General features: G+C 40.1%; 2 protein-coding genes across 3 annotated transcripts; both read right to left on the reverse strand.

Annotated features, from left to right (window-relative positions):
• Positions 1-560: 560 nt before the first annotated feature.
• vamp1b (vesicle associated membrane protein 1b) lies at positions 561-5,975 on the reverse strand. The gene is made up of 6 exons (XM_072394019.1): positions 5,495-5,975; positions 5,182-5,255; positions 3,732-3,879; positions 3,249-3,407; positions 2,843-2,894; positions 561-2,488 (listed from the first exon to the last, which is right to left on the reverse strand). Coding segments are annotated over exons 2-6 (378 nt in total). The 5' UTR covers positions 5,184-5,255; positions 5,495-5,975; the 3' UTR covers positions 561-2,471.
• A 2,031-nt stretch (positions 5,976-8,006) lies between these two features.
• On the reverse strand, positions 8,007-10,509 carry mrpl51 (mitochondrial ribosomal protein L51). 2 transcript variants are annotated; one of them, XM_072394021.1, is made up of 4 exons: positions 10,343-10,509; positions 10,042-10,135; positions 8,774-8,881; positions 8,007-8,424 (listed from the first exon to the last, which is right to left on the reverse strand). In XM_072394021.1, exons 2-4 carry the CDS (start codon positions 10,130-10,132, stop codon positions 8,228-8,230), a joined length of 396 nt encoding a protein of 131 aa, XP_072250122.1. In that variant the 5' UTR covers positions 10,133-10,135; positions 10,343-10,509; the 3' UTR covers positions 8,007-8,227. The 2 variants fall into 2 exon arrangements, with proteins under 2 accessions (XP_072250122.1, XP_072250121.1); XM_072394020.1 differs by having other exon boundaries at positions 10,042-10,144.
• Between the last annotated feature and the right edge of the window lie 1,263 nt (positions 10,510-11,772).

Consider the following 11,772-nt stretch of genomic DNA (forward strand, 5'->3'; position numbering starts at 1 on the left):
GCACAATTTGACCACATCTGAAAAGGAAATGAACCAATTTGGCATGTCCCGGTCAAAGTCCTGTCCATAAGCAAATAGAAACATTGTGGAAGAGCCTCAAACAAACAGTTCATGTGAGGAAACCCACCAACGTCTCATATTTATAACTGTTCTTTGCAGAAGATTGAGCCTTGAGCGTGTGGAGGGCTTATAAACAGTTCCTTGAAATGGTTAAGTTGCAGTTTTTGCAAAGGGTGGTTGCACCAGTTCCTAAAATCAAGATTTACATATGTTTACCATCCAATGCTTTTTAAACAGTTTTATTAATTGGAGTCTCTTTATCCACTCTCAGACGTTGTGTGAAAGTCTGACGATGTTTTAGGCCAGATTTATGGTGAAAAAGTATTTTCAGCACAACTCTACGTTGTCTTTGGCTACAGAGTTTCTCTTTTATGAAAATGTCAGTGAAACTGGGGACCTTTCATTGTAACAAGACAGCTGTCTTCACATGGAGTTGATGACTAAAAACGTTTTCTCACAACAGAATGTGGCCCAATGTGATAAGAAGAGCTGGGATGCAGTTCAGTTCATGATTTCTTTATTGGCATCAGCAAAAGTGGTAAACATGCAGTTGTTTTTGCAAATCTAGTTGCATCTCTTACTGTTTTTTTTAGGGACACAAAACATATTCTCTTATCTCATATGGTAATTATTGAATAATATTGTAGCACAATATCATCAGGTAATTTGGGCTGAGCGCTACAGTTATGCATAAATGCACTTTGCACATAAGGTTGTTCATATCTTTCACTGCTTCGTCAACTTTCAAAATCAGTCCAAAGAAAGAAAAATTCTCGCGTTATAACCAACACCCCCCCAAATACCTTAAGGAATTTATAGAAACACAATTTCAGGAGCATAAACCGACAGATGTGTTTTATGGTTCTACTATAACGATACTACATGTCTTTTCTTTTTTTTTTTACTTCGAAAGTTTACTATAGTTGTCTACAGTCTCTAAATATGACTTTTTTTCTCTCAGAAGCAAGTGATTTTGGCAAAATTTGGCAAACTTGTGAGCGTCGTTGCATTGCACATTGCATAAGCAGTAAGTATCCGTTCAGAAAGACAATATACACAGGTCCTTAAACCACTAACAAAAAGAAAATGTACAATCGGCAGTAAGATTCAGAAATGGCAGATACACAAGTTACACAAATAGGCAAAACTACGGACACCGTTTGCCATGCAGGTTAGAAACAAACACCTCAAACTGGCCGTTATCTTACTGCAGGTGACAGATGAGCCTGTTCTTACGTGAGTCAGCAGGGGACAGGATGGCCAGGTGGCTCAGAGTTTCCTTATCAGGTCCTCTCTCCCATGTTCCTGCTTTCTGAGAATCAGGTCAACTTAAACAACGAACACTTTGACAGCACAACTCCCAAACCAAGTTGAAATGTGATGCTACACATTCATCTGTCTATGGCTGTGACCCTGTCCAAATCAGAGTTGAGACTTTCCACGGGGGCCTTGCAGTCACTTTGCGTGTACAGTAGATTGTCTGTTAGTGGGTGCTTTGTGTGTTTGTCTTGCTGCACATATTGCTTTGCCATAAAGCATAATTCCACCACTATTCCACCTGTGGTACAAAAACCCAGGTACAAATTAAGTATATTTACAGGACTACTCCATCAATGGCTGCTCTTCAGTTATGAATTAAGTTTCACTTATTTATGCAGGAAAATGTTGTGATACACCTACTCCTCTCCCTGAATCCCCTCCTCCTTTCCTACACTCTCACAGTCTCTGCCCCTTGTTTTGCTTTTCTCCTTCCTTGTCATTGCCGCTGAAATTAGAGATAGAGTGAGAGAAAGTTAAACAGGAAATGGAAAAAGATGAAATTACAGGTAAAAGCCTATCAAGTAAACTCTGAAAAAGCTACTAGCTACAGTGCTTAGGATCACAATTACACACACACATACAACAAAAATTATCACAATCTTAATCTAACATGTTAGTAAGTAGCAATGACAGAAGCAGTAGTGACAAAGGGTGCGTTAAGTAGACACGTCTGTATCAATTTACAAATGTAGGTCCCCCCCCCTTTATCTTAGGTTGGTTTAGCCCCATGTGTTCCCAATGTCTCCAGGACTTTCCCACTCTCTCCTTCTTCTTTATTCTTCTTTCGCTCAGCTGCAGCCTTTAATAATACATGAGGTGCCTTTACAGGAGAGACCGAATGAGACCTCAGTGGAAGAAACAGTTGAGGAAAGCAACTAGAAGGAGGGAGGGAAGGGGACAAAGAGAGCAGAGACACCTATGAACACTACTGCCATGTTTCAGTGCAAGATGATTGGATGGAAGACTGTGTGAAGAGAGGGAGGCGAGGGCTGATAAAAGGGGAGGACTGGCGCTTGGGTTTCTTCTTTTTCTCCTCTCTTCCCTCTTATATCATCCTCAAGTCCATATCCATCTGTAATGATGGGCGGAGCTCAGTAGAAGAAGTACACTGCAAATGAAAAACAAAGCGGAAGTCATTAGCCTCATACATCTGGAAAAACTTTGCTTCACACAAGAGAATACGCTGTGCTCTCTTTGTTGTGTAGGAATGTTGTGTTACAGTGCATCTTTCATTGTCCGTAAATGAAATCAGAAGAACCGTATCTTCTATTCAATTTCCCATCAAAAATATCAGTAAAGCCTCAATACTAATAGTGTGATTTATTTATATAATCTGAGGTAGCACAAAGAGCAACATGCATAAATGTGAAGTGGGAGGGAAGCCAGCATCTAATGATTATCTCCTTTTTAAAGTTAAACTCATGAATCTGTCTTTTATTTGGATTAAACATCTTCAACTTACAGAATATTATTCCAACCACAATGACTCCAATGATACCCATCATGATCATCATCTGAAAAAAGAAAGCAGAGGATGTCATGAAAGCCAACACCTTCAAACAAAACAGAAAAACAATGACACTTTGGATTGTTTGTCTTTCTTGTAGTTCAGTTATATAATCCTTTTAATATTTCAGAGCTGGTAGTGAAAACTACAACAGACGTCTTTCTCCCTTTTTGGCCTAAAGCATCACCCCAGGCTTCACAGCAGCTCATTAAAACATTTTTATGACGTCTTGGTGCATCGTTCTTGAACTTTTCCTCTCTGCAGCACACTACATAATACCAGGCATATGCTTTCCTCAGACTCAGATTACATTGTTAGTTTCTCTCCGTTGACAGTCAGTGTAATGGACCCACACTAATACCTTGCAGTTCTTCCACCAGTACTTGTTTTTTAGCTTGGCTGCGCAGCTTTCAAACTGAGAGGCTCCGGCCTGGAGAGCATCCGCTCTGTCATCCAGCTCTGAAAGCTTCTGGTCCCTTTCCAAAACCTTGTCCACGTTCACTCGCATGATATCCACCACCTAGAAACAACAATGAGACAGCATTTGGCAGTGATGGAGGGAAGGGGATGACGAGAACAATTTCAGCAAAGTACAGTGTCTTTTCTGAAGCTGTATATCATAAAACAGATAAAAGAATAGTTGTAAATGCTTGACAAATTGAAGTCAGTGATTATTTAATTCAAGAACAACACGGCTTTTTAAATATTAGCTCATTCCTGTCCCAGAGAAAGCAGTGCACATGTTGTCTGACAAGTCCAGATAATTTAGGACTTGGCTTCAACACACTTGACACAGGAAACATCAAACTATGCCACAGAATTATTCTGACTTAGTCCAGCTCACCTCCTCAACTTGGGCCTGTGTCTGTTGTAGCCGACGGTTGCTGGAAGTGTTGGGTGGGCCGGGAGGTGCGCCGCCTGGGGCTCCATCTGCACCGGGTGCACCTGGAGCACCTGGAGCTCCAGCTGGTGGGGCAGCATCTGGGGCAGACCTGAAAAAGCCCAAGAAGGTGGACGTTTTTTCAAAAGAGCCAGAGACACAAAGAATATTTCATGCTAGTTACACATACATTTTTTAAAACGGATTCAGATCTGATGCAACATATGTGTGATTTAACCTTTCGAGCCTGGCATGTTATTGCATCAACATTTTCAGGACACGACTTTAAAAAGAAAAACTAAGACAGAAAAATTAGATGAAGTCATAAATTTACAACAACAGAGGGCTGAAAGTGAGATTTTTATTTCATGTTTTGCAGGTCCTTTTGGAATCTATGAAAGAAACGGTTTCAGTGAACGTTTTTCTCCAAAAACCCTTCTGGTTTTAGAGGGCTTATTCAAACGGGGCCTTATGTCTGAATGGGTTAAGGCACGTGCAGAGGAACTCAATTTATAGGAAAATGTGCTTTGTGAATACGCTGCTCAGGGAAGTATTAAGAGGAAAAGCTGTGAAATGTGCACGGAAAAAAGAGATGTAGAATGACAAGCCCAAAAAAATGGAGCAAGAAAATTAAAGAGGGCAAAACAAGAAGTGAGTGATGTGGGAAGTGGGTGTAATGAGAAAAGTATGGCCACTGATTTAAAATGATACATTCCTCTCCAGGATGATGCTAATGGAAAAGAAGATTTGGTGAGGAAGAAATAGAGGAGGCAGAGCTTCTTAATTTATGTTGGGTGGGAGTGAGAGGGGAAAAAATGGGACCCAAAAGAAGGAAGGGTAAATCCAGCAGGAGGAAGATGAAGGGGTCAGGATGAGATTTAAAACTGTGTAAACAAGCTCTGCAAAGTGGGCAGTCACTGGAACTGCTGATGGAATATCAAAGTCACTGCTTGGGGACAAATATTACAGCAATTTAGCGGCAGACCCCAGTTAACATGCTGAAAATCATGATTATGCTCAACAACATTATCCAGCTGATGACTCCAAAGTATCTCAAAACCTTCAAAAGTCTTGATATATATACTGTTTAATTAATTACTTTTTAAAAAAAATAAAGAGGCTTTATTTGGTGAAAGCATAAAAAGAAAGCATTTTAACTCAACATAAAGCTTAAGGCTTTAGAGAGACAGCAGTCAATTTCTGAATACATAATTTAGTAGAGCGGTGGCGGAAAATTTCACTTACGTCAGCAAAATCCATCAAGCAGAAGAAAAAAAATCAGCTTAATCTCACATAACCTATTTGAAGAACACATTCAAAGAAACTAATAGATCTGAATATATAACGATCCCACCCCACTTATGTTGTTGTTTTTGAGAAAAGAGCGCGGTAGAAAAACCGCATTGATACTCACATCTTCTATGCAGCTGTTTGAACTGACTCACAAGCAGCGGAGGAGGGGTGGCTGTGAGGCAGGAGAGGGGGGGTCTGAAGTGCACCGCGAAATGGAAAAAAGAGCAAGATCACAGACCGAAAAGGATGCAAATGTGCAGGTGCCTGTAGCAAAAATGTCACAGATTTTAATTAGCAAAGAGGTTTCAGTAAGTATGGGCGTGGAAGTCTTCTTGGCGCAGTGGGGTCGTTCTTCTAGCGATGCATTTATACTGCAAGTCGTCAGCAAAGTACCGCAATACAGACCCACGTATACAGGTCGGGTAATAACTCACTGTGTGGCTGATAGGAAGAACAGGAAGTGATGGAGCTCAAAGGAAAAGCGCTTCTGAGTTATAATCCATCCAAGAGAAATCCACGGTTGTTTAGGTTCCTGCAGGGCTGCATCCAGCTCCAAGTGATGCTGAGTATTTGGAGCTGATCCTGGATGCTGACTGAGACGCAGTGCTGATTGGCTGCTTAGGAAGTTGCCTCTACTGAAAGCTTCCAACAAATTCCAGCAATTTCAAAATTAAGAGGAAAAAGTGCAGACACTGGAAATCTGCTGTCTGTTTGATTTCTGTCTCCTTCTCCTCTCTCTCTCTCTCTCTCTCTCTCTCCCTCTCCCTGTCTCTCTCTCTCTCTCTCTCTCTCTCTCTCTCTCTCTCTCTCTCTCTTGTGGGAAGTGCGGTAGTTTCGTCCGTGCAAAGTGTTACGGCACTGTAGGCAACTGCAATAATGCGTCTCTCCTCCTACCGTCTCCACTTGGACTCGTAACGACAGTGCAGTACCCCCTCCCCTCCCCTCCCCTCCCCTCCCCTCCCCTGTCTCCCCTTACACTTTGCAGTGCTGCAGCTCTCCATGTCGGATGGGGCGGCGGGACGACACTGCGGTACAGTGAAAGCCTACAGAGTGTTGACTCGACTGTTTCCTCTCTGGCCTGGGGTTCTCCCAGCTCCCTCCTCCTGCTCTTGTGTTACATTTCCCTTTGCAATATTTCTTCTTTGATTCCCAGCGGTGTCATCTTTGAGGCTACAACATCTTCACCGTTTCCACTGTGATTCAACTCTGCTCAGGAGGAAGAGGAACAGTGATGCCAGTCACTGAAAATAAGAGGAAGGTTTCAAAGAAGAAATAGCAGATATGAATATACTATAAACATATGCCTAAATGATATGCAAATACAACCCTACTTGTTTGTATGGTTTTGGAAGCATGCTTGAATTATTAATTGTTTCACATCTGTCAAAGCTACAAGAAGAATTTTAATAATATTTGATGTGAATACGTCTTTAGACCTTTTAAGTGTAAGGTCACAAAAAGTAAAACATAATTTAGTCGTGCGATCCCTTTGTTTGTTACACAAATAAGTGTCCAGCTGTCTGTTTTTGGCCTTATGGTTGAACATTGCCCAAAGAGATACCAATCAAAGCCTGTTGAAGAGGAGCTTGGCTGACCTGTTCTTATCACCGAGCTGAGCTCATTGATGATCTTGAGTAAACCTCTCCAGCCAGGATCTAACAACCGGCCTATGGCTGTGGACAGGGGTCAGTCTGACTGATCCGTGGTTACACAGCTCCACTTTAAGACATTGTTCTGACACCTTCCTACTAGAATCACCAATAAGAGTTTCACCCACCAGACTGTCATCAGTGATCTTTCATGGGACCACTTTTGGTGAGCTGTGACCAATACATACTGGGAACATGTCACGAGAGCGGCAGAATTAGAGATGCTCTGACCCAGTTGTCCAGTCATATTAAAGTCCCTCAGTTTGCTTGCCCATTTTTTATGCTTTCAACACATCTGTTCAAGTAAAGTAGTCTTCTTCTGAGTGTTAAGGGCTGTTGAATCCTGTCAATGCTTCAGGGCTTTAATGTCTCCTAGAAAATAAAGGACCATCCTTTCTGAAAGGCAAAGATAGAAATCCACCCAACAATTCCTTGTGGCAGCAACACTCAAGTGGTGCTTGATTACTTCCATACCGTAATCCACTGACTAGGATTCATGGAAATAAATATTATAAATGCATGTAAATAAAATGAGCACACAAGGTCAAGTGTGAGCGGCACACGTGTAACAGCATCTTTTATTTTTAGTGAATTTTTCCTTCATATCTATGAATTATCAACCTTGATAATGAGTTTATATCTTGTGTTATATCTTAATACATATGTAAAACAAACATGTTAAGAGGAAAGTGTCTAAAGCGATGTTTGTGGAATGTTTTCCAAACAGCTGCAGTTTTAGTGCTGCAGAACCAACTTTACAGCTTACTCCAGAGTTTTCCTTCCTTCATTCATCAACCTCATGTTTTCCAACAAGCTCAAGGAAAAGTGCTTAGGAAAAAACTCTATGGAGGCAACTTTTTTTGACAGTTCGATCGTACACATTCTCCTCAATGCTGCTCACTTGTTATTTAAATGATACCGTCCTTTGATGGGCGCCATTTAAACAAGATAATCAGTAACACTCAGTTGATTTTAATTAATAGTGTTCAAAGCTTTGGACTGACAATCATTTACAGTGCGTCTTTTGGCCCTACAGTGTAGTGACTGGGAAAATAAGCCAGCAACGCATATTTTTTGCTTTGCAGAAATATCTCACTAACTTTATACCATTCTCATTCTCAGTGATCAACTCATCTGTTTTTTGTTACTTTAGTGGATTCTCTGCCTTTCAAACCATCTCTCTGACATTTTCAGTCGATTGTCAAGAACCCTTCAGGTACGATAATGGCAGAACTCGGCTAAATCTATAGAGTAAAGCAGATCAAGTTGGTTTGCAGGAACAAAAAAACAAAGTCGCTTATTCTGTGCCATATTTATTATGTATTTTCCTGTTTTTCGTATCATATTTTGTGTTTGGAAAAATTGTTAGTAAGTTAAAAAAAACAATTAACAAGTACATAAAGTCTGAAACACAGAAATATTTTCTTTATCCTTTGTGAACGGTGACACGATGAAATCACAGCGCTGAACTCCCGACAGTCTTTAAAGGCTGATCTTATGCATTTGCTTTGCTCAGCATTAGCGGCCTTTTCCGGTGCGGTTGAAGCGTTTGTAGAGGAAGCGGATCCTCTTCTCCAAGTTGTGTCTGTCCAGAGTCAACATTCTGTCTCCCACCATCTTCTTTTTTCGAACTGCACGCTGCAGTTCATTTCCTTTAAATGCTTTCAACCAGCAGGGGGCAACAATAAGGTCTTTGGGATGAGCTTTAAAGTCCCCTGAAGACACAAAGAAAGAAAAAAGAAAACATTTAAGATGAGAGTCTGCTAAGTGCTAAGTTTCTCCAAGAGTGAGAAATGCTCAGATTGAACCAGGATGGTAAATTCCTTAAACTCTTAAAACACTTGATAACTTTCTCTTCTCTCCCAACTAAAGCATTTAATCTCCACTTGTTTGAGAATGTAGTAAGACAGTGTGTACATTTACTGACTGACATCCAGTAACTCAGACTAGGACTCGGCTCTTTTGCTCTCCAACAAGCAAAATGTAATAATTTGAAGAAGAAAACTTCCCGAATCGACAGAGGCGCTGTAAACCCTTAAAGTTTAAAAACCTGAGGACACTTACCTAAGATGCCTATGTTATCATAAACTCCATACATGCTCCTCTTCTCAGTCCACCTGTCGACCAGCTTTGGCTGAGGAATACCATGCATCCTAACCTGGCAGCATGAACCTGAAAAAAACGCAGTTTTGAGTGAGTATATTTTGCACTTTACATTACATTTAGTGCTGAAAAAAATCATTACAAACATTCTAAGAACTAGAACAGTAGTAAAAGTATAAAATAATTATTTTAAAGTTTTTGCAGTACATAAATGTTATACAGTGTCTGGCCATTAAAAAAACCCACCTGGTTTAAGATAATGATAAAACTAACGAAGATAACGTGCCCTAAAATTAAGGTCAGCTGACCACCCAAATACACTGAATGACTTTGTTTTTCCATCAATAGATCTTTTTTTTCTCTCCCTGATGGCACAGACATGTTCCAAGATGACAAAGCCAGGATTCACCACAGAACCAACACCTTAATCCCACTGATAATATTTGTGATGTGCTGGAGAAGACAATCCTCAAATGTTTTTAAGAAAAAATGAATGCAACTTTCACATTCTGCCTGCCTAATGAAGAGTGTGCTCTCCTCGTCCTGCCAAAAGGGCTCTTACCAGTCACTGGACAGACTGGTCAGTGGTCAGCTCTTTTGTGTATTGAGCTCATTTCCCATGGACGGTATCAGATCCCATCAAACTGGTATCGGGAGAGTTTAGAGGTCAGGGGAACACCTCAGGCTCTTTGACATGCCATTTAACCCTTACTAAGCTGTTTTTTGCAAGGTTCAGTGCAAAAAGCTGCTCATTAGTGGAGTGGTGTTGTCAGTACTGTATGGCTGTGGGGTGATTGGTGTGCATAAATGTTTAGGTAGATGTCAAAGTGAAATCCATGTGAGTACCAGGATGCAGGTTTTCCCAGCAGAACATGACCTTGGAAGATGTGTTGCTCGCTTCACCTGTCAGTGGTTTTTATGTTATGGCTGATCAGTGTCAACATAAAGCTCATGTAAATGAGTTGATCTAATGTGATATATAGTTTCTACTTTGTATTAATTTCTACACTCCTTAATTTGAAAACAGATAAATAATTTTGATCTTTTCCATCCTTGTGTGGTTTGTTTCTGGTATGATTTTATGTAATCTGACGGCCAAGCATTCGCGTTAAAATCATATTAAGTCACAACAGCTTAAGACCAAGAAGTTAGCTGGTTGCTGCTGTACAGAGATGAAAAACAAACTGATCAGGACACGCATCATTGCTGGAAGTGGTGAAAGCGCTCACCTGTAGAAATGGTCCTGGCTGTGTGCATCAGAGTCCCAGCAGACTGACACAAGGACGCTCCAGCCCTCAGCAAACCTCCCAGTACAGACATGTCCTCAGTTTTCTACGATAAACCATAAACACATTACTGAAATATCATGTAGACAGGACGTTCGACATCTGCTTAATCTCATGCACCTGTGGACAGACCAATTTTACCTCTATCATAACAGCGTTAGCCTAATAAGCTTTCACTTTACATTGACCCTTAGCTTTAGCTTCAACTAGCACATTGTGTCAGACTCGGTGCTGAGACCGTTACCTGCTTCCACGCGTGGTGACAACCTTATACCAGTTGACTTTTTGTTAATATTATGACAGATAATCAATTATGAGGATGTAACACTTAAAATGTTATGTTATTGACGCCGCGACATGCTCTTAGTGGCCGCTTCCATGCTACTCTGTGTCCCACAATGCAACGCGCGAGTACCGTATTGTTGGTTCAGCAGCGCAAAGAGAGAAAAACAAAAACAAAAAATAATACGGTCTTTGCACATCATATTCATTTTTTCCCAGTAGAGGGAGATACTGGCACCAGAGGATTTAATCCAAAACGAACTGGACTTTCTTAGTTGGTCAGCAGACTTCTAAGTTTAACCAAGGCATATGCCATGTATTTTTTTTTTACACTAACTGGTGAGTGGATAAAAAGTGAGTGCAAAAAGTCTGCACCAACATGACAGTATCATATACCTACATCACTGCTATGAAAAGATAAAGAACATGATAAGCCAAGTAACCATAAAACCTGCAGAAATGCATACAGTAGATATACACTATAAATACTATATACAGTGTGATATGTACTGCAGGCAGAGCCGGATTAATACAAATTACATTGCATAATTTTACTACACCACACACACACAGACATATATATATATATATACATATATATGTATTTATATGTATACATATATATATATATTTATATATTAAGCTGTTTTTTTTCCATTTTCAATGTAATTTAAGAGAGAAATTTTAAAAAATCCATTAATATTTACAGAAAGAAAGATTATTTAAGTCAATATTAACACATTTTTCAATTTGAGAGGGGAAACAGAATTTGATATGCACAAAATATGTAGACTTTAAATTTGGTCACAATAGATTGATTAGACCATATCTATTCCTGGTGTAAATGCTTACTTACATTTTTCTTATGCATAGAGTTTTATTTTTATTTGTCTCTTTTTTCCTCTTCTGATTGCGTTATTATATTAATCCACCCAGGAGTTGGAGACTGTCTTGGCTGGCTTCGGGAGAGAATGGTTAAACCATGGGCAGGCTGACAGTTTATTTAAGAGCTAACACAAAGACATCAACAACCATACCTTCTCACACTCTGAGACCTTAAGAATTACCCGTTATGAAGCACATACCACTAAAGACAAAAGGAGACCTTGCAAAACTCCTCACAGAAAGGATCAGGCCAAGAAAAAAGGAAGCCTCTCGCAGTTTTAGCCACTGCACCACAATGCCACCCAAAATTCCCAAAGGTCAATGTTCCGTTTACTGTGAAAAGCTTCTATTTGTGGGTAAAAGATCACCTAATTTCCAAAATAACACCAATTTCTTTGAAAAGCAGGACAACTTTTTCATTTTCAGTTTTGACTATTTTAAGATGATGGATGAATAAATAAGAAAGAAACAATGTTTTTGCACCCCATCTGGTCAGTCTTTAGATAT

The sequence above is a fragment of the Leuresthes tenuis genome, unplaced genomic scaffold (assembly GCF_036924035.1).
Source record: "Leuresthes tenuis unplaced genomic scaffold, fLeuTen1.0.hap1 SCAF_10, whole genome shotgun sequence".
NCBI lineage: Eukaryota > Metazoa > Chordata > Actinopteri > Atheriniformes > Atherinopsidae > Leuresthes > Leuresthes tenuis.

What these genes read in the sequence shown, in the direction of transcription:
- vamp1b (XM_072394019.1), bottom strand. An exon ending in CACAGGCCCAAGTTGAGGAG is followed by an intron (nt 3,408 to 3,731) that starts GTGAGCTGGACT and finishes TGTTGTTTCTAG; the next exon opens with GTGGTGGATATCATGCGAGT. An exon ending in ACTGGTGGAAGAACTGCAAG is followed by an intron (nt 2,895 to 3,248) that starts GTATTAGTGTGG and finishes TTCTTTTTTCAG; the next exon opens with ATGATGATCATGATGGGTAT.
- mrpl51 (XM_072394021.1), bottom strand. Translation starts at nt 10,132, where the DNA reads ATGTCTGTACTGGGAGGTTTGCTGAGGGCTGGAGCGTCCTTGTGTCAG. An exon ending in AGCCAGGACCATTTCTACAG is followed by an intron (nt 8,882 to 10,041) that starts GTGAGCGCTTTC and finishes CGTTTTTTTCAG; the next exon opens with GTTCATGCTGCCAGGTTAGG. An exon ending in TGATAACATAGGCATCTTAG is followed by an intron (nt 8,425 to 8,773) that starts GTAAGTGTCCTC and finishes TTGTGTCTTCAG; the next exon opens with GGGACTTTAAAGCTCATCCC.